The sequence below is a fragment of the Kryptolebias marmoratus genome, linkage group LG22 (assembly GCF_001649575.2).
Source record: "Kryptolebias marmoratus isolate JLee-2015 linkage group LG22, ASM164957v2, whole genome shotgun sequence".
In the NCBI taxonomy this organism is placed as follows: Eukaryota; Metazoa; Chordata; class Actinopteri; order Cyprinodontiformes; family Rivulidae; genus Kryptolebias; species Kryptolebias marmoratus.
Genome location: NC_051451.1, coordinates 18,172,513 through 18,190,047, shown reverse-complemented (window position 1 = coordinate 18,190,047; position 17,535 = coordinate 18,172,513). Strand labels below are relative to the sequence as shown.

Sequence of the window (17,535 nt, the reverse complement as noted above, 5' to 3'; positions counted from 1 at the left end):
GCCCGCTCGCCAAGAGAGGCGGCGAAGCCACGCCGGCGAGACGCCGGGGTCGGAGCGCGCGGACAGGGGCGGAGCGTGGAGGCTTGGAACCCGTTGATAACTGCTTGCAGTTCTAGTTATCATTATTTTTTTCCTATTAACCTGCTGACTTTCCGGTTCTACTTCAAAAGCCTGAATTGTGTAATATTTCTGAGTTTCCTACAGGGCCTTGAATTTACAGATCCTACCCTGCAGAAACATTTTCTGGTATATTCTGGATCTTGCTCTTGTTAGGGTGTGGTCGACATCTTTTATTGCTATATTGTTAATTTTGTCATGCTTGGACATCAAAATTACAGAAATCATTTGTGATGTATTAAGATTTTAATTTTTTGGCTGGCTTGTTAGAAAAAAAACTGTTAAGATTTGTTCTATATATTTTGAGAATGTAATCAATAAATTTAGTTTCATCAATGGGCACCTTTACTTAAACTGTTCCTGCAGAGATATATTTAAACTAACCAGATTCATGGCTAGTAAACATAATCATTTTGTATTTTCTATGTAAAAACTCTTAGGATTTACCATGGCCTGGATGACTGAGAATCTACACCATTTTCCATATTCTGTATCCACACACTGCTTAGAATATTGTGATGTTATGTGTTCAGTTGTGTAAACTTAGTTTGAACCCTGACACTGACAGGGTGTTTTTCAGGAATCGTGCACTTGTTTTTACCCTGACAGTTTTTTTTTTTTCTTGTTCACAGTAAGCATGAAATTGACAGCCTCTACAAGTCCTACGCTGCCATAATGGCCAAGGTATTTATTTTTGAAGGTCTTATTATTAAAAAAGTAAAATTTTATATATATATATATATATATATATATATATATATATATATAGTAAAGTAAAGTATTGAAGGCTACAGTTACAGTAACAAACACAAAAAACACAATTGTTTTTATCTTTACAGTGTAATTTATTTTAATGCATTCAAATTTGAGGGCCCCTGAAACACAAGCACATATGTCCTCAAATGTTGCATCAGGTTTTAATGGGCTTTAAGTTTTTCTTTGATGCTTCGGTGCCTGTCCCACGCAGTAGGTAACAAAATCCAGTTAGAAAAGAGGTGAAGTGTACTTTTAAATATTTTATTTATCCTTTATTGACTTACTACGTTTTCAACCTTATTTTACATCATCATTCTGCTTTGTATGTTTATTTCCACAGAGCTGCTGTAGGGAAGGTGACGATGACGAAGAGCAAGAGGTCGAAAGCTTTGAAGTGAGTAAATTGAGTCAATTTCAAAAGAAATCTTTAATATTTCATATCTAACTTCCCAAACATCTTTTGTGAACATTTGAGGTGTTGTGATGACTTGTTATTGACTTGTTAATCTCGTTAAAGTGCTGCGTTTTATGCGGTTCAGGTGAAGGAGATGCAGAAACAGAAGCTGCTGTATCAGCAGGCCAGGCTGCACTGTCGTGGAGCAGCTGAGATGGTCCTGCAAACCATTAGTTCCAGCAAAGGCAAGAAATACTATAAAACAAAAGCAATCTTTTTTTGGCTCAGTCTATTTCTTGGTGTGTGGCCTTCCTTTTTCAACAAGTTGCTTCAGAAAATGTGTTTGTGAACAGGAGACTACTCTAACAGAAAAAAAGCTGACATTCAGTTTTCTAAGACTGCTCTGAAGACAAATCTAAAATAACTTCATTTTTTCCTTAAATGTGACTAATACGCTATATTCTTTTTCATCAATGCCGTTTTAAAATAATTTTAGGCACCATGGGCTCCATGATTGCCCCTACGTTGAAACTTGGTATTGCAATTCTCAACGGAGGGAATGCCACAGTTCAGCAGGTGATATAATGCTTTTACCTCGAACTCTGAGGGGTTTTGCCTGGAAATTTCCACACAATACTTTTTATGAGACTGTTCAGCTTATCTTTTAAAAAGAATATTAGGCTTGACACAAATAAGAACTAAATAAAGAGAATAAATTCAGTTGGATTAAAAAAAAAAAACTGATGAAATAATTCCCCTACAAGCCAAAACATTCTGACCTGCTGAGGCAAAGATTCCTTTGAGTTGTAAGTTCCAACACATATCTTTTTGTTAACACTTTTTCATTGATTTTATAAGTGACCATAATGTTTTTGCTCCTCTTGAGTATAATGAATTAAAATAGCCTAATATTTTCCATAGAAAACTTGGACCGTTTCACATCTCTTCAATGTTTTTGACAAATCCCTAACGTTGAAATATTTACTCTGCAGCAAAACGTGAACAAATAAAAGCATATTATTACAGCAGTGTATTATGTCAGCTTCAAGTGAGATTTATCAAATGTTGTCTTTGATGGCTGTGCTTGACAGAAAATGCTGGATTATCTAAGAGAGAAGCGTGATGTTGGCTTTTTTCAGAGCATGGCCGGCCTCATGCAGTCATGTGGGTGAGTGACTACACACACACACAAAAAAAGTCCTGTTAAATATCGCGATGGGGGGCAGGCTTTATATATCGATTTGATAAAAAATGGTTTGAGTGAAAAGGTTTTGCATGTGTGTGTATGATTTTCTGCCATCCAGTGTGCTGGATCTGAATGCATTTGAGAGGCAGAACAAAGCAGAAGGATTAGGCATGGCCACGGATGAGAGCTCAGGTACAGTATTCAAATGGAAATAAAAAATCCATTACTATTTCTGTGTCAAAGCAGGGGAGCCGGCTGAAAGATCCCTGATTCAGTCCAAGTTTTTATCTTTAACAACATTTATTATGTTTTTCGCAATCTCTCCCATAATCTTGTTTATTCTTGTACCTGTGATGAAGTATGACATTAATTCTTTCACTTGTTTTTTCTTTCTTCTGTTCATCATTTTCCAAGAAGAGAAGGTGATGCCAGACAAAGACCTAACTTGTGACCTATTCCGTTTCCTGCAGCTGCTCTGTGAAGGACATAATTCAGGTTATTTCATTTTTTTGTTTTGTTTTTTTTACTGATGCATTACTGCACCATTCATAAATAATATTTGTATGTCAAAAAATAAATAAAAAAGAGCATGGACTCATGCTTGGAGTTAAATGGGGGAGGGAGGAAATGGGCATCATTATTATTACTGCCCATAAAAGTGATTATTATCATCTTTTTTTTGTTTCTCTATTTGTTAAGATTTTCAAAATTATTTAAGAACACAAACAGGAAACAACACCACTGTCAACATCATTATATCAACTGTCGACTATTTACTAAGGGTACAGGTAAGCCTGCTGTGATTAGTTTTTTTTTCGTGTTTGTGTGTCTCTGGGCATATTGTAAACAATTCAGTCCACTGGAGATATTCCTAATAATCTGGGAAAAATGTATTTGTTGAGCCATGACATCATGATGAACAATATAAACTTTTAAATCAACTCAACCTTATATTATTACAATATGAATCCACTATTGGGTTAAAGTTTATTTTTGTTAATAACCCATAAACACTGTTTACTGCCACATGACAGGAGTCAATCAGTGACTTCTACTGGTACTACTCTGGGAAGGATGTTATTGATCCACTTGGTCAACACAACTTCTCCAAGGCCATCGAAGTAGCCAAGCAGGTCTTCAACACGCTTACAGAGTACATCCAGGTCAGTCAGTCTCCAATAAGCATTACCATGTTAAATGTTTTTTTTTTTTTATTTATTTGTTTTTGACCTTTTAGCCATAACAATTGTATCTGTAAATATTTGCCACAGTTAAAGACATTGAAATTAATGTGATTTTTTTTTTCAAAATTAGTCTTTTTTTTTTTACATCAATTACATACTGCAGACTAAATTTTGGATGGCTCTTTCTTCTCTCTGATGGTGGCTTGTGATGAATTTAAATTTTACTGTCAAAGGATTTTCCACAGTCCTTTCTATTCTTTTTTTACTCCTGAGTTTGACAGTAGGTTATATCCCAGAGCTGCTTACATCATTATCATGTGTTCACCCAGGGCCCATGTACTGGGAATCAACAAAGTCTAGCTCACAGCCGTCTCTGGGATGCTGTTGTGGGATTCCTTCATGTCTTTGCTCAGATGCAGATGAAACTCTCTCAGGTACAGAAGACATCCGGTGTCATTTAAGTTGGTTATTTCCCTTCTAAAACACACCACATATATAATTGATAATGTGCTTGGTTGCAATGTACTGTAGGGTTTCTACCCAAACTGCTCTCATTTTTGCTTGCTGCCAATGTTACCTATAAGATTTGCTTCCAGCAATGTTCCAGCTGTTTCCAATGTGTGATGTGAAATGTAGAATAGAATTTTCTGGATGTAACTATTTTTTTAATGCAGGATTCAAACCAAATCAAACTTCTGAAAGAGCTCATGGACTTACAGAAGGACATGGTTGTGTTCCTGCTCTCCATGTTAGAAGGTAAAAAATGTCAGTGTTTTACAGGTTATACCAATAAATTGGTTAGTATTATAGAACATTTTATAATTGTTGATGTTACTCATGTAGTCATGGTTTAACACCATCAAACTGTAGTGCTGGCTTGGTGTTTATGCGTATTTCTCCCTGCTGATGGAAATAATTTAAAAGCAAGCATCAGAACATCTATCAAAATGTGTGAATGATATTTTAATGGCAGGTGGTTAAAAATATATTGACTTGATATCAAACAAGACACGTTAACTGAATTCTGCAAAAGCCATTAGTGGTATTTCCCTTTGAGGCAGTACTGTTTTAGCTTCCCTTTAGGAAACAGATGAATGTGTTTCTTTCATTCAGTCTGTGTTGAGTTATTTTTAAATACAAGTCATTTCTTTCCTGCAGGTAACATTATCAATGGAACAATAGGAAAGCAGATGGTGGATATGTTGGTGGAATCATCAGGAAATGTGGAGATGATTCTCAAGTTTTTTGACATGTTCCTCAAACTGAAAGACCTCACATCCTCAGAAAGCTTCAGAGAGTATGACCCTGATTGCATGGGCAGCATATGCAAGAAAGACTTCCAGAAAGCCATGGAAAAGTGCAAGCAGTTCTCCCAAGCTGAGATTCACTTCCTGCTCTCCTGTGTGGGGACAAATGATGGCCAAACTCTGGAATATGAGGCCTTTGTGGATCGCTTCCATGAGCCGGCAAAAGACATCGGCTTCAGCATCGCTGTGCTTCTCACCAATTTGTCCGAACACATGCCCAATGATTCCAGACTGAAGACATTCATGGAATTGGCAGATTGTGTCTTGACTTACTTCCAGTCCTGTCTTGGACGCATTGAGATCCTTGGCAGCGGGAAACGCTTTGAACGTGTCTACTTTGAGATCAGTGAATACAGTCGAACGCAGTGGGAGAAACCCCAGGTGAAAGAGTCCAAGAGGCAGTTCATTTTCGATGTGGTCAATAAGGGGGGAGAGAAGGAGAAAATGGAAATGTTTGTCAACTTCTGTGAAGACACCATCTTTGAAATGCAGCTTGCAGCCCAGATTTCTGGTTCCAATACTGGGGAGAAGAGTACTGGGAAACAAGAGGAGGAAAAGAGTAAAGATGAATCTACAAACAACAAAGAAACACGTTTTATTTATAACTGGTGGATGTTGCCAACATATCTACTGTCTGGGAAAAACCTGAGGACACTGATGAAAATGACTTTGAAAGAAATCCCGATAACACTGTTTTTATTCCTGAGATTGATTTTCATGACTCAGGTCCGGACCATTTATGCTATCATTCGCAGCATCATGTATGGACTGTATGTAATCTTTATCAGTGGTGGGCTCATAGAAGCAGCTAAAAGAATGAGGATGTCTGACTTGCTTGGTGGCATTCTTGAACCGACTCTTGATGAGGTCATGGAGGTGCCAAGTGGTGCCGATAGACTGAGGAAGTACTCTGCCAGTTTCTCATCCCAAACAGAATTGAGGGTGATTGGACAAATGACAGCTGCAACATTTCCCAGAGAGGTGGATGTATTGTCAGACATATTTGGTCTCAAACTGAAGAAGGAGGGAGGTCAGTACAGACTGGTAACTCAGGATCTCACTGACAATTTCACTGATTTGCTCAACACAACCTCCACAGCAACTGTCACCACTGATATATCAGAGCAGCAGGAAGTGGTATGAATGTTATGTTTCCTTATTATATCAGATATGAGATAAGTTTATTTGTTAAACTGGTATTCTGATAATTATTAATGCTTCTTTTTTTTTACATGAATTTCAGCAGCTGAAGCACCACTTGGACTCAAAGGAAAATGAAAATGCCAAAATGCCAGAGTTAAACATTACAGAGTGAGTTTCTTATTTCTTTGTAAAACATTTTTGATCTGTTCACAGCAATGTAACTTTTTGACCATTTCTAAAAAACAGAAGACGATTAAAAATAGAAAAAGTGGTAATAAATATTAATATGGAGAATTATGGAAGACGATTCATGAAACAAATATAACCATTTATGGGGTAAAAATCTTATTTAAGTTGTCTATTTTCTTTTCAAACTGAATCTCTGTGACCTTCACTTTGTGTTTGGATTGATTACAAAAGGAAAAACACTGAGGAGAAAACTTGGGAAATGAAAGATAAGGCAAAATGGAGAACCAGGAGATGCTCACACAGGCAAAAGGGACAACAGAACCAACAATCTGCTCTCTGGGAGATGATAAGCTCACACAACAAGAGTCTTCTGGTAATACAAAGACACACAATGCGCACACACGACACAGATAAGGATGCACACTTCTTAAAATTTCTTGCAAAAATATAGAAATGGATTACATCTGATTTTTTATTTTTTTGTCACCTGTTTGTGTTTTCCAAGAACTACTTTGCAAGGAATTTTTACAACATGCGTTTGCTGGCTCTGTTTGTTGCCTTTGCAATCAACTTCATCCTTCTGTTTTTTAAGGTGAGAGGAATTTTTAAGAAATTCTACATTTTACTTTGACATATTTCAGTGAGAAGATTTCTTGCCCAGTCATTCTAGCATCAAATGTGTACATTGGTATTTTTGTCTTTGGATAGGAATTTATTTAATAAATAGACATTTGGTTTAAATACAACAAAATAAGCATAAATAAGACCAAACTTACCAGTAATTAAATGAGATACAAACCACAGGGGGCATTATTTTTTTAAGAAAATATGTTATTTTCTTCTGTTAAAATCACTGTTATTTTTCTGACCAAAATTCTTTCTGTAATAGTCATTTTTATTATTGGGACATTGTCACTAGTTGTCATGATCTGATTGCAAGGTTAAAGTTCATATTATATAAGAGGTTACATTGGAGAAATACAAGTCTATGCACTGTCTTTCTACTTGTCTCTGTTTCCAGGTCACATCCTCACCTGTATCCAAAGAAGAGGAAAAAGTGGCCATATCTGTAAACAGAGAAGAACTGGACTCTCCTATAAAAGATGACAACAGCAGCAGAGTTTATTTTGTGCTGGAAGAAACCAGTGGATACATGGAGCCGTGTCTGCATTTCCTTGCTGTTGCACACACAATCATCTCCTTCTGTTGTATTATTGGTTACTATTGCCTCAAGGTGTACCAACTCGATTTTATGCTTCTGCACACATTTAATGAACTACTTTCAATATTTCTGAGTGATTTTCTTTCCAACATTTTTTAGTCAGACATTTATTTAAAACTATAGAATGACCAAATAATAATGCATGCTGTCAGAGACCGTCTTCGCCAGTATTTCTTTTAGTTTTTGTAACTTAATAGTAAAATGTCTTTACGCCAGTGCATTTGTTTGAAAGGTGCCGTTAGTGATCTTCAAGCGTGAGAAGGAGGTGGCGCGCAGATTGGAGTTTGACGGGTTGTATGTGACACAGCAGCCCCCTGAGGAAGACGTCAAGGGACAATGGGACAGACTGGTCATTAATACACTGTATGTTTATAGAGTTGTTATTTAAATGTGATATACATATCTGATCTAATGCAGTACAGTCATTTAACAAGTTGATATTACATGACTAAAAATGATAATGTAACATCAGCATGTACACTTTTGTATTTTTATGATTTTTCAGTCAGGGAAGAGTCATTTGGCATTGCATTTAAGTGATTTTTTTTTGTTGATCTTTTTTTATTTTTTTTAAACAACTTAGTATATGTGATAGTATTTCTGTATCTTTTCAGATCATTTCCAAGTAATTACTGGGACAAATTTGTAAAAAGGAAGGTAAGATTTTCCAAAGCTATTGTCATTCATTTTGTGATTTTAAATGATGCATTTAATTTAACTCTAAAAGTGCTTATGCATGTATGTAAATATATTGAAAACTCAAATGGTTATATACTGTAAGTTAATGGTAAAAATGGGTTTTTCATATCCTGAATAATAAATGATAGGTAAAAAGTTGGATGCTTTGGGGTTTCTGAGCAGTACAAAAGGCAGCTTACCCAAGTGATTCTGCCCTTAGACTAAAAGTTAACTGGCAGAGCTAATTATGAAGGCCTGGGGCTATTACCAAAATGCATAATGTATTTTAACTAAATTACTTTGTTACTATACAAACACTCAGATTAAATGGAGTGAAAGTAATGACTTGGTCCATAATGTCTTCTGCAAGAAATACTTTAACTTTGAATTTTAATTGAGTTGACAGATTATAGCACTTTCAGTTTGGCTTTGGCATTTTGCTTCCAGCATGGACACTTGGCATACATAAAACGTGTCTCTCACTCGCACCTTGCGTTTATTACCATGCATTGCATCACAGAAGAGCCCACAGTAAATTAGATGGTATAATGTTTTTATGACTCTTTAATAATTCACAATTGAATTTAGCTGGCCACACTTTAAAGTCATTTTCTTTGAGATAATAATAGAGACTGTAAGGAAGCCAGACTTTGGCTGGCTCTTATTTTACCTTAATTAAACAAGTGACATTAAATCTCATAAAGCCACAACAGCTCGATAAGAAAACTCTGCATCTGTTCGATGATGAGATTAGGCACATTTTTTTCTAGACAAGATGTATTGTTTGAACACATACATAAAGGCTAAGATAAATGCCTGGATCAATACATATTATTGATAAACAACAAGATCACAATTGATTCATTTACCTAACTGCATTTGCAAAGTGATTTTTCATCACTGCATCCTTAAAATTTTCATGCATTTTGAATACTGGCGTCAGATGTTTTTTTTTCAGAATTTGTTTCTGCAGAAGCAGCACCATCATCTTGTCAGCGGAACTAAGCTGCCATCTCATTATGACTCAGACTGTGCAGACAATGTGGCCAATTACCTTCTGCTCCCTCTCGTTATGCTTTGTTTAAAAAAAACAAAACTGAAGAAGTTCTGGTTCAAAGCTGGCTTTTTGCTTTGTTAGGTGATGGATAAATATGGTGACTTTTACGGCTGCGAGAAGATCAATGAGCTGTTAGGTCTGGACCAAGCTGCTTTGGACTTCAGCTCTGAAAGAACAGACAAGAAGAAGCTCAGGAGAGGCACAGCCTGGAGTGCTCTGTGAGTAGAGAACTTATTAAAAAAATGTCCTGGTCTTTGCAGTTCTGCATTATTAGAAAGATACAGTTCAAACCTCGAAGAGTTTGTTTGATATTTAATTTTTTCGCTTTTATGATAGTGAACTACATAGGATCAAAATTGTTTTTATATTCCAAAATAAAATGTGCACTTTGGTAATTACAAAAATGTGCAGTTTTGTTTGCTTAAGCAGGCAGCTCGAAGTGGTGTTTGCAATGTTTTACACCTGCACAGTGCATTAGCATACAAACAGCCTGGTATTTAGGTTAAAACAACATCCAAATAATGGAATCAATACTGCCCTTTCTGCTGTGAATACATTTTCCAAAATGATCCTTCCAATATGCAGCAACTCTTCTGACTTATATAGGTTGTGTAGTAACAACTTGGATTAACATTTTAGATAAATAATTTCTGATGGCCAACACTTTTATAATGAACAATTTCACTAATATAATTATATGACTTACTTGTCTTTTAAGATGTGTGTATCTGTTTGTGTTACCTCAAACATGGCCCAACAAAAGTAGGTCCCAGAACATAATGCTGTACTTGAGGAGGAACAGGACATTCTGAGAAGTCACATAACAGACACTCTCTTTTAGGGAACATGCTGTAGCTCAAAGAGGTCTCATTTCATTCATGGACATTTTGACCCTGTTTTCCTGGTTCTCATGTATTTTGTGTATTGTTGTGGTACCGTTCTTTATTTCAGATTTAACTCCGTTGATGTAAAGTACCAGGTGTGGAAACTAGGTGTTGTGTTCACTGACAATGTAAGTTTGTGTACAGTGTTTTATGGCTTTCCCTTGATTTGATTTGGCCTGGTTAAAATATGCCAAGACAAAGGTGCTACTTCCTTTAATTTATAAAAGCTAATATTACATTATGACTGAACATTTTGTGTAATACATGTTCAATATTTAAGGATTAAATCTTTGTTGGTGAGATTCAGTTTGATACAATTGCATGTGCTGCGGAGGTGATAGCGGTAATATCCTGTGATTCAATCTTATCTAAAATGCACATTTGTCTCTCTGTTCTTGCAATCTAATATTTGTTGTTTTTGTGTCTCTCTGCTTTTGTGTGTATTAGTCCTTTTTATACTTGGCCTGGTACATGACCATGTCAGTTCTGGGTCATTATAACAGCTTCTTTTTTGCTGCCCATCTTTTGGACATCGCTATGGGCTTTAAGACACTTCGTACCATCCTTTCCTCCGTCACACACAATGGGAAACAGGTGTGTGTGAGTGTGTTTTAATAAATTCAGTCAGAGTGTAATATTTGCATTTACTGTGTCACATTACATTGGAGATTTTCCATAATGGATCTATGTGTTTCACCTCATCTGCTTTTATCTCTTCTTTTGTAAATGTGCATCAGTTGGTGCTGACTGTAGGTCTGCTGGCAGTTGTGGTGTATCTCTACACTGTTGTAGCCTTTAATTTCTTCAGGAAGTTTTACAAGAAGAGCAAAGACAAGGAAGTCGAAGACATGAAGTGCAATGACATGCTTACGGTAAGTTAAATGCGCATGTTAACTCACTCTCTCACATGTCTGTCTTCCTCTATTTCTATATTTATCTTTCCACCACACAAACACAACTCATCTCATTTTCCTGCTTCAAACTGAGAAAGGGTAAGGGATGATTCTGGTGATCCCTAATTCTAAAATGAAAGCAACCTCCTCTTTCTCCTTCTTGTACTTTTCCTTAAGATGATCGACATGGATAAAACACAGACCCATGAAGCATCAGAATACCTCTTTGTTTGCCCATCCACAGCGTTAACACCCAACCACCCGCTCTATTCTAATGTGCACTCTGCTGTCAGTCATGTAGGCAGGCGGATGTGCAGTGATAGCATTTGAATAAACTCTGCTATTATTGGAGGCAGGGAATATTCCATTGAATCATCAGTCACGTTCACTGTGTTGCTGATTATCTGGCTTAAATGACAGTAATTTAAAATCTCTATGCCTTTATTGGAATACCACATTGTTTGTAACCTTTGGACACAGAAAAAATGAGGAGAAATAACCGTCTGCTCCTTTTAAGAAATTCAGTTTTGATTTTGTTCTAGTTACTTGTGAAAAAAGGCCATCCCTTGTACTCAAAAGCACAGCACAGTCTGTGCCAGACAGTTTTAATGGTAGATCTTCTCACCTCATACTCTTACACAAATTCCTTGTTGAGTAACATTTTCTGAGGTGAATATTGATTGAAAGGAGTACTGCTCTGTGGAACTGTATAAAAATGCTACTTGCTCCTCCAAATGCTCCCCAAAAGTTGCGAATAGAGAAGAAGGAATGAAGGAACCTTAAATCAATTTGTCTTTTCCAGCTTTCATTTTTTTTTTCATAAGGTGTTATTTTAGGAAAACACTAGTCCTAATATGTTTCATCTTCATGTCCTGGTCAAAAGACACCCTGAAAAGAAGTAAACAAAACTCTTTTTAATAATGTTTTAATAAACAGCAGTTCTGTTCCTAAATAATGCGTCTTGTGTTTTTCATAGTGTTACATGTTTCACATGTATGTGGGAGTGCGTGCTGGCGGCGGCATCGGTGATGAGATTGCAGATCCTGCTGGAGATGAGTTTGAGGTGGAACGAGTCATCTTTGACATTACGTTTTTCTTTTTTGTCATTGTAATCCTCCTGGCCATCATTCAGGGTGAGTCACATGTCAAACCTGTCTCATACCGAGCCATGCAATAAAAGTACACAACACATTTTTGGGAAAACCTACAGTACAAACCAATTTTGATCACTGTTTGAGTGTAACAGGTGTCATAAGTCTTTCTTGTGAAATCAGAAAGTCAGCTGTGGAGCTCTTCGTTTCACAGATTCAACTGTTATTTGTACAAAAGGACATAACATGCATGCACTTGTTGCCCAGACACACAATCTTGTCCCTCTATTAGGCTTAATAATTGATGCCTTCGGAGAGCTTCGAGACCAGCAAGAGCAGGTGAAAGAGGACATGGAGGTGAGATTTATTTATTTATTTATTATTGAGAAAATGTCAAAAGACTTCCCATACGAACACCTCAAACCCTCGAAAAGCATAGACCTTTTCTATCCAATTCCAACAACTTTACCAACTTTTGCTATTGAGGCTTTGCGAGGAATAGAACAATGAAAGAATAATTAACCTGTAACTGTATGAATCTCAGAGACGTGCACAGGTTTATATAGATTGGAACTTTTATTAAAAATGTACCGTTCGTTGAACTGAGGGGGCTCTAAAATTTATTTCTCATGAATAATTTGTATCTATTTCAAAAATCAATCAGCAAATCTGTTTGACATACATGGAAAACTGATTTTTACTGAGTTTGTCTCTGACAGATGATTGCTGTTAAATTTTAAGTGCTGTTTGCGTAAATGTGTGATGTGTTTTTTCATGTTATAAGAATATTTAAAGCTTGAAGAAGATGCCTTTTTTTCCCCTTTTTTGTAGCGATTTTAAAATGCATCGCTGGCATTGTAAAACCAGATTTGCATTCAGAGGTAGTTTTGATGGAGTCATTGGACACAGAAGCCACAATGCACATAACTAAGTTGTGTCAGATGGTGCAAAAAAGACAAGCATGGTGAAAAGACAGAGGCAGTTTCAGTCAAAGAAAATCAAATAAACCCAATGGTGCAGGACATGCAGATAATTCAAGAGTGTGCCTGTGATTATCAGACTGAGGGGAAAACAACAACAGTCGAGTTTCTAACAAGCTAAGTATTAAAAAATGTTTTGTGATGCCACTAAATGTACAGCAGTTATGGCCACAAACATCCAGCTGTCTCATTGCAGTCAGCGTCTGCCATTTTACATTCACAGAAAAACGATAATGAATGAAAAATGGCAGTCGGCTACTGTTCAGTAGACTGCAAAACAAATTCAAGAGGCATTCAAGCAAAACCAAAATGTGTTAGACTGCTGAAGGCTAAAGAGAATAGAAGCAATCCAGGGTTTTACAATGTTTGTGAGGAGAACAATATGATGTGGTTGAGTTTTAGAATCATTTTATGACATAAGTAATTGAAAAAGACACTTTTAGTTTTCATCTGGTCTCTTTCCCACTGAATGTGTCCCAAAATCATAAAACATTCCTACTGATTGTGCAGCGTTTCCTCAGATGTTAAATTTCAGCAGCATTATGCTTCACTGCACTCAGCAGTGATAAATGTGGTTCACCTGCTGCTTTCATCCTCCTGTAATGTATTGCTCTAAATACAGGTGACCCAACACACACAGAGCATTCTAACCAAAACAAATATTATACCACTGTTTGTTTTCTGTCATTCTACCTGCAAAAAATAGGGCACGGCTAATTACACTGTTATGTATCTGAGAAATGTTGAAAAACCTTAATAAAAATACTCTTATGTATTTTTTTTAACAAACTGTAAACACCACATTTGAAGCACAGAACACTAAAACACGGTTTTTACTCTTAGGGTTTGGTTTTAAATTGTATCTGTGCTCTTTTCATTTCTATGTATCCGTTGAATGAATCATGAGGTTTTACGTTTTGCTTCTGCAGACCAAATGTTTTATATGTGGAATAGGAAGTGAGTACTTCGATAACATCCCTCATGGCTTTGAGACTCACACGCTGCAGGAGCACAACTTGGCCAACTATCTGTGAGTTGTTTTATGCTGCTTCTTTGTCTCGGTTTGTTGTTGTCTCATCACCGTAAAGCATTAAAACCTGTTCTTAAAAATGTAACCTAATAAAAGTTGTAAATTGACATGTGGAAATGTGTAAACATTATGCATTTATCATTCTTAAACATTTAAAATAAGAAATTAATGCAACAAAATTGAAATTACACCTTCATCTGTGCTCCTCTTGTTTATTTTATTCTTTTGGCTGTCCAACCAATTATAATTGATGTACCATCAGTACCAAAATGGATACAGTATATTTTATTTTTTCATTTGTTGTAAAATTAGGACTATTGTGTAATGCTTATCTCTCCTATAAGAAATGTCTTGTTTGTTCATAAGACATATTCAAATCACTATCTTGTCTTATACTTATTGTTTTGTCACCAATAAGTACACAATTATTATATTATTATATTGCAATGATTCTCCAGTAAAATCCTGCACAACTAACAGACATGTGGGAAAAACCTAACTGTGTTGGCTGAGGAGAGGCTCTTATTGCCTAAAAAGGTCAAAATGCATCAACACTGTATAAATATAGAAACATGCAAGCTGAATTCACAGGTTGTCTTAGCACTCCGCCATTATGCCTACAACATGTTAACAAATTGGAAAATTAAAAACAATCACAGAACTCATTTGAAAGAGTCTTAAAACAATTTACAAGAATCAGTATCAGTAAAACTGTATTGCTTTTAATAGGTAAATGCATAAAAATTCCAGTCAGAAAATAATAAATTTGAGTCAAAATAAAAATGAAAAAAAGTTTTTTTTATTCATATAACACTGAGCCAAGAAGCTCGTCTTTCACTAGAAGTCGAAATGCTTATTTTTTGCATGTTTCTCCACTAATTGCTGCAAGAAAAAGCTTGCTGGGTCTAATTATTGTGAGTCCTACATGATGTGTTTTAAGCCTTGGACTGATTTTTTTTTTTCATCTGAATACTATGAATTGGAGTGGTACTTCCTGTGACAATATAGGCTTACCTGAAAAAACAACAGCAAAAAATAACAATCTCAATAATCAGCATTTATAAGCATTTGCTGTATTTCTTCATTCTTGTCAGACACGTGGCACATTTGACCTGACTGTCAAAACGACAGCAGTTATCTAAATGTGTTCCTGCTGGAAATAGACACCTGTGTTCACAGTTATCTACTTATTAGTCGACCTAATGCTGTAAATTTCCATGCAGCGTTTTGTTTTCCCCTAATGTAGGTGATTCTCTCTTCTGTGTCCTTGCAGATTTTTCCTGATGTATCTTATTAACAAGGATGAAACTGAACACACGGGGCAGGTATAATAATTATTTCTTCTTTTATACTGCACGACCCTACCAAAGAGAGAGTTAGGTGGGCATTTTAAAGGCTCCTGAACAATTTAGCTGTCATAGAAAGATCACGTCTCTTAATATATTCATCCACAACACTTCCCCCTCGTCTCAGTGACCTATTAATTCTAGCATTTGCTATGATAATGACAAAGCTGTAGTGTAACCTTTTCGAATAAGACCAAATTTGCATTCACACAATCCCTCTAAAGCCTAAGGAATGCACAGTAATGATAGTAATCCAAGCCAGGCAGGCCCCTTATGATTACGGTTTGTCTTTTTCCTCATATACTGCTTTCAAACCACACAATACAGATTGAGCTTTAGATTTCTCCAGGTACTTTACTTAATGGCCAAAATCTTTTTATTGCCACATATTGTGCATGACCTGTTGCACAGGTCGAAGATAAATGATTTAATGCAGCTTACATGTTGCATGTTTATCTATAAAAAAATGATGTTTACTAAAAATATAAAGGTTTTAGTTTTACACACTAAAATAGATCAGTTTTCACCATTTTATACGTAATAATTTGGTTCTGCAATATTATATTGCACAAGCGATCAGGGTAAGAAGAGTGTTTTGAGTTCAAAGCACTTTAACACTCAAGTGGTGCTTTCTCTGTGTTGGAAAATATACCTACATATGTTATTTTCTTCAAGTGGTTTGATCTTCTCAGACTAAAAGGGGAGCTGGTGGAATTTATAAAAAAGTTTCTTTGGTGTGCTCAACAATAATAACAAAAAAAAAAAGATGAAGACTTCTGTTGCACTCTTTGCAAACTGTTTACATTATTAATTTACCCATCCAATGAGCTCACTGCCAACAAATGTATACATTAGTCATGACTTTCAGACAAATGACCACACTGTGGACTTTGCAGGAATCCTACGTGTGGAAAATGTACCAGGAGCGTTGCTGGGAATTCTTTCCTGTGGGAGACTGTTTCCGTAAGCAATATGAGGATCAGCTGGGATGAAAGAAAATCTGAAAGGTCAAGCGCCTCCCAAGATACTGTTATGAGACAGAAGGCACACTGATTGTTGCCTTTGGACTCACTAAATTACCTTAAATATGTGTGTTTACATTAATCTGACATTAGATTTTAGAATGATTTATTTTCTCTTCAAACTATTGTGTTTTCATTTGACAAAAGAATTACAACCGCTTATTTAGCTTATGGTCCAAAATAATGTGTATAATTTTGTTTGCTTGTTTTGTTGGTGTTGCTCTTTTTGTAGCCGTGAGGGTTGAAAGTAATTAACTTCAGAGGTTTAAGTCTGCAGATGTATTCAGAGCACTGTGATAGGACGTATCTCACTCTACAACTGGTAATCCACATTCAGGTTCAAGGCTTTTTGCTTTTCTGATATGTTGCATCTTTTATGAATAAATTGTTTTGTCTTCCTTGCCACAGTTTTCTATCCCATCCCTCAGTGTGACACGCAGATAAACATTCTCCCTCCGGCATTTACTCAATTTTTTTTTCTTCTTCTGTTTCACAAGTTTCCCTCCTCCTTTGTGTTGTGCCCGTCACTTCAGGATCCCTCTCCTCCTCCTGTGATCACTTCTAATTCTTTTCTCCTGCCCTCTTCCTTCTTTTCATCTGTTCACCTCGTTTCCCATCACGTTATCAGCCACGGCGTTGCTCGTCAGCAGATGTCCCAGCGCTCAGGTCAAAGCTCTGTCACGGAAATAGATCATCGGGCTTAATGATGAGTTTGACGGCTTTCTTTAATGGCCAAGAAAGGCTTTAGGGATTTCTTGGGTGTAGCCTATTGACTAAAATAGAGTTGTGGGTTTTGTTAAAATGTGGAAACATGCTGAGTTTTAACAGCAGGATGACAGCCGTGGGCGGACCACCTACAGACGTAGTCCTGATTATGCAAGTGTCAAACTCTGAGCCCACAAAATTAGGCTTACTGGTATGTGATGCATTTTTTGTCCTCACCTGTCACAATAACTCACAGAAAAGCAAATACAAGTGGGTTGAAATGAAAGATAAAAAAATCCTCCAATATTTTTTTAAGTGCTTGCTTTCATATTTCTAAATAAATAAATCTAT

At 36.3% G+C, this 17,535-nt stretch overlaps 1 protein-coding gene across 1 annotated transcript in view; it reads left to right on the top strand.

The window, feature by feature from the left end:
• Positions 1-17,319, top strand: part of ryr2b (ryanodine receptor 2b (cardiac)) — a 62,044-nt gene extending 44,725 nt beyond the window's left edge. Inside the window, exons 78-104 of the mRNA XM_037973647.1 lie at positions 750-801; positions 1,214-1,267; positions 1,413-1,512; positions 1,764-1,843; positions 2,359-2,435; positions 2,572-2,645; positions 2,868-2,948; positions 3,153-3,241; positions 3,488-3,616; positions 3,967-4,071; positions 4,312-4,393; positions 4,796-6,081; positions 6,188-6,255; positions 6,508-6,649; positions 6,782-6,868; positions 7,298-7,510; positions 7,731-7,861; positions 8,113-8,155; positions 9,315-9,451; positions 10,185-10,245; positions 10,565-10,711; positions 10,855-10,989; positions 11,987-12,143; positions 12,394-12,458; positions 14,011-14,111; positions 15,385-15,436; positions 16,354-17,319. Coding sequence (XP_037829575.1) covers positions 750-801; positions 1,214-1,267; positions 1,413-1,512; positions 1,764-1,843; positions 2,359-2,435; positions 2,572-2,645; positions 2,868-2,948; positions 3,153-3,241; positions 3,488-3,616; positions 3,967-4,071; positions 4,312-4,393; positions 4,796-6,081; positions 6,188-6,255; positions 6,508-6,649; positions 6,782-6,868; positions 7,298-7,510; positions 7,731-7,861; positions 8,113-8,155; positions 9,315-9,451; positions 10,185-10,245; positions 10,565-10,711; positions 10,855-10,989; positions 11,987-12,143; positions 12,394-12,458; positions 14,011-14,111; positions 15,385-15,436; positions 16,354-16,449 — 3,844 coding nt within the window. The 3' untranslated portion in view covers positions 16,450-17,319. The remainder of the gene's footprint in view (positions 1-749; positions 802-1,213; positions 1,268-1,412; positions 1,513-1,763; positions 1,844-2,358; positions 2,436-2,571; positions 2,646-2,867; positions 2,949-3,152; positions 3,242-3,487; positions 3,617-3,966; positions 4,072-4,311; positions 4,394-4,795; positions 6,082-6,187; positions 6,256-6,507; positions 6,650-6,781; positions 6,869-7,297; positions 7,511-7,730; positions 7,862-8,112; positions 8,156-9,314; positions 9,452-10,184; positions 10,246-10,564; positions 10,712-10,854; positions 10,990-11,986; positions 12,144-12,393; positions 12,459-14,010; positions 14,112-15,384; positions 15,437-16,353) is intronic.
• Positions 17,320-17,535: the final 216 nt, after the last annotated feature.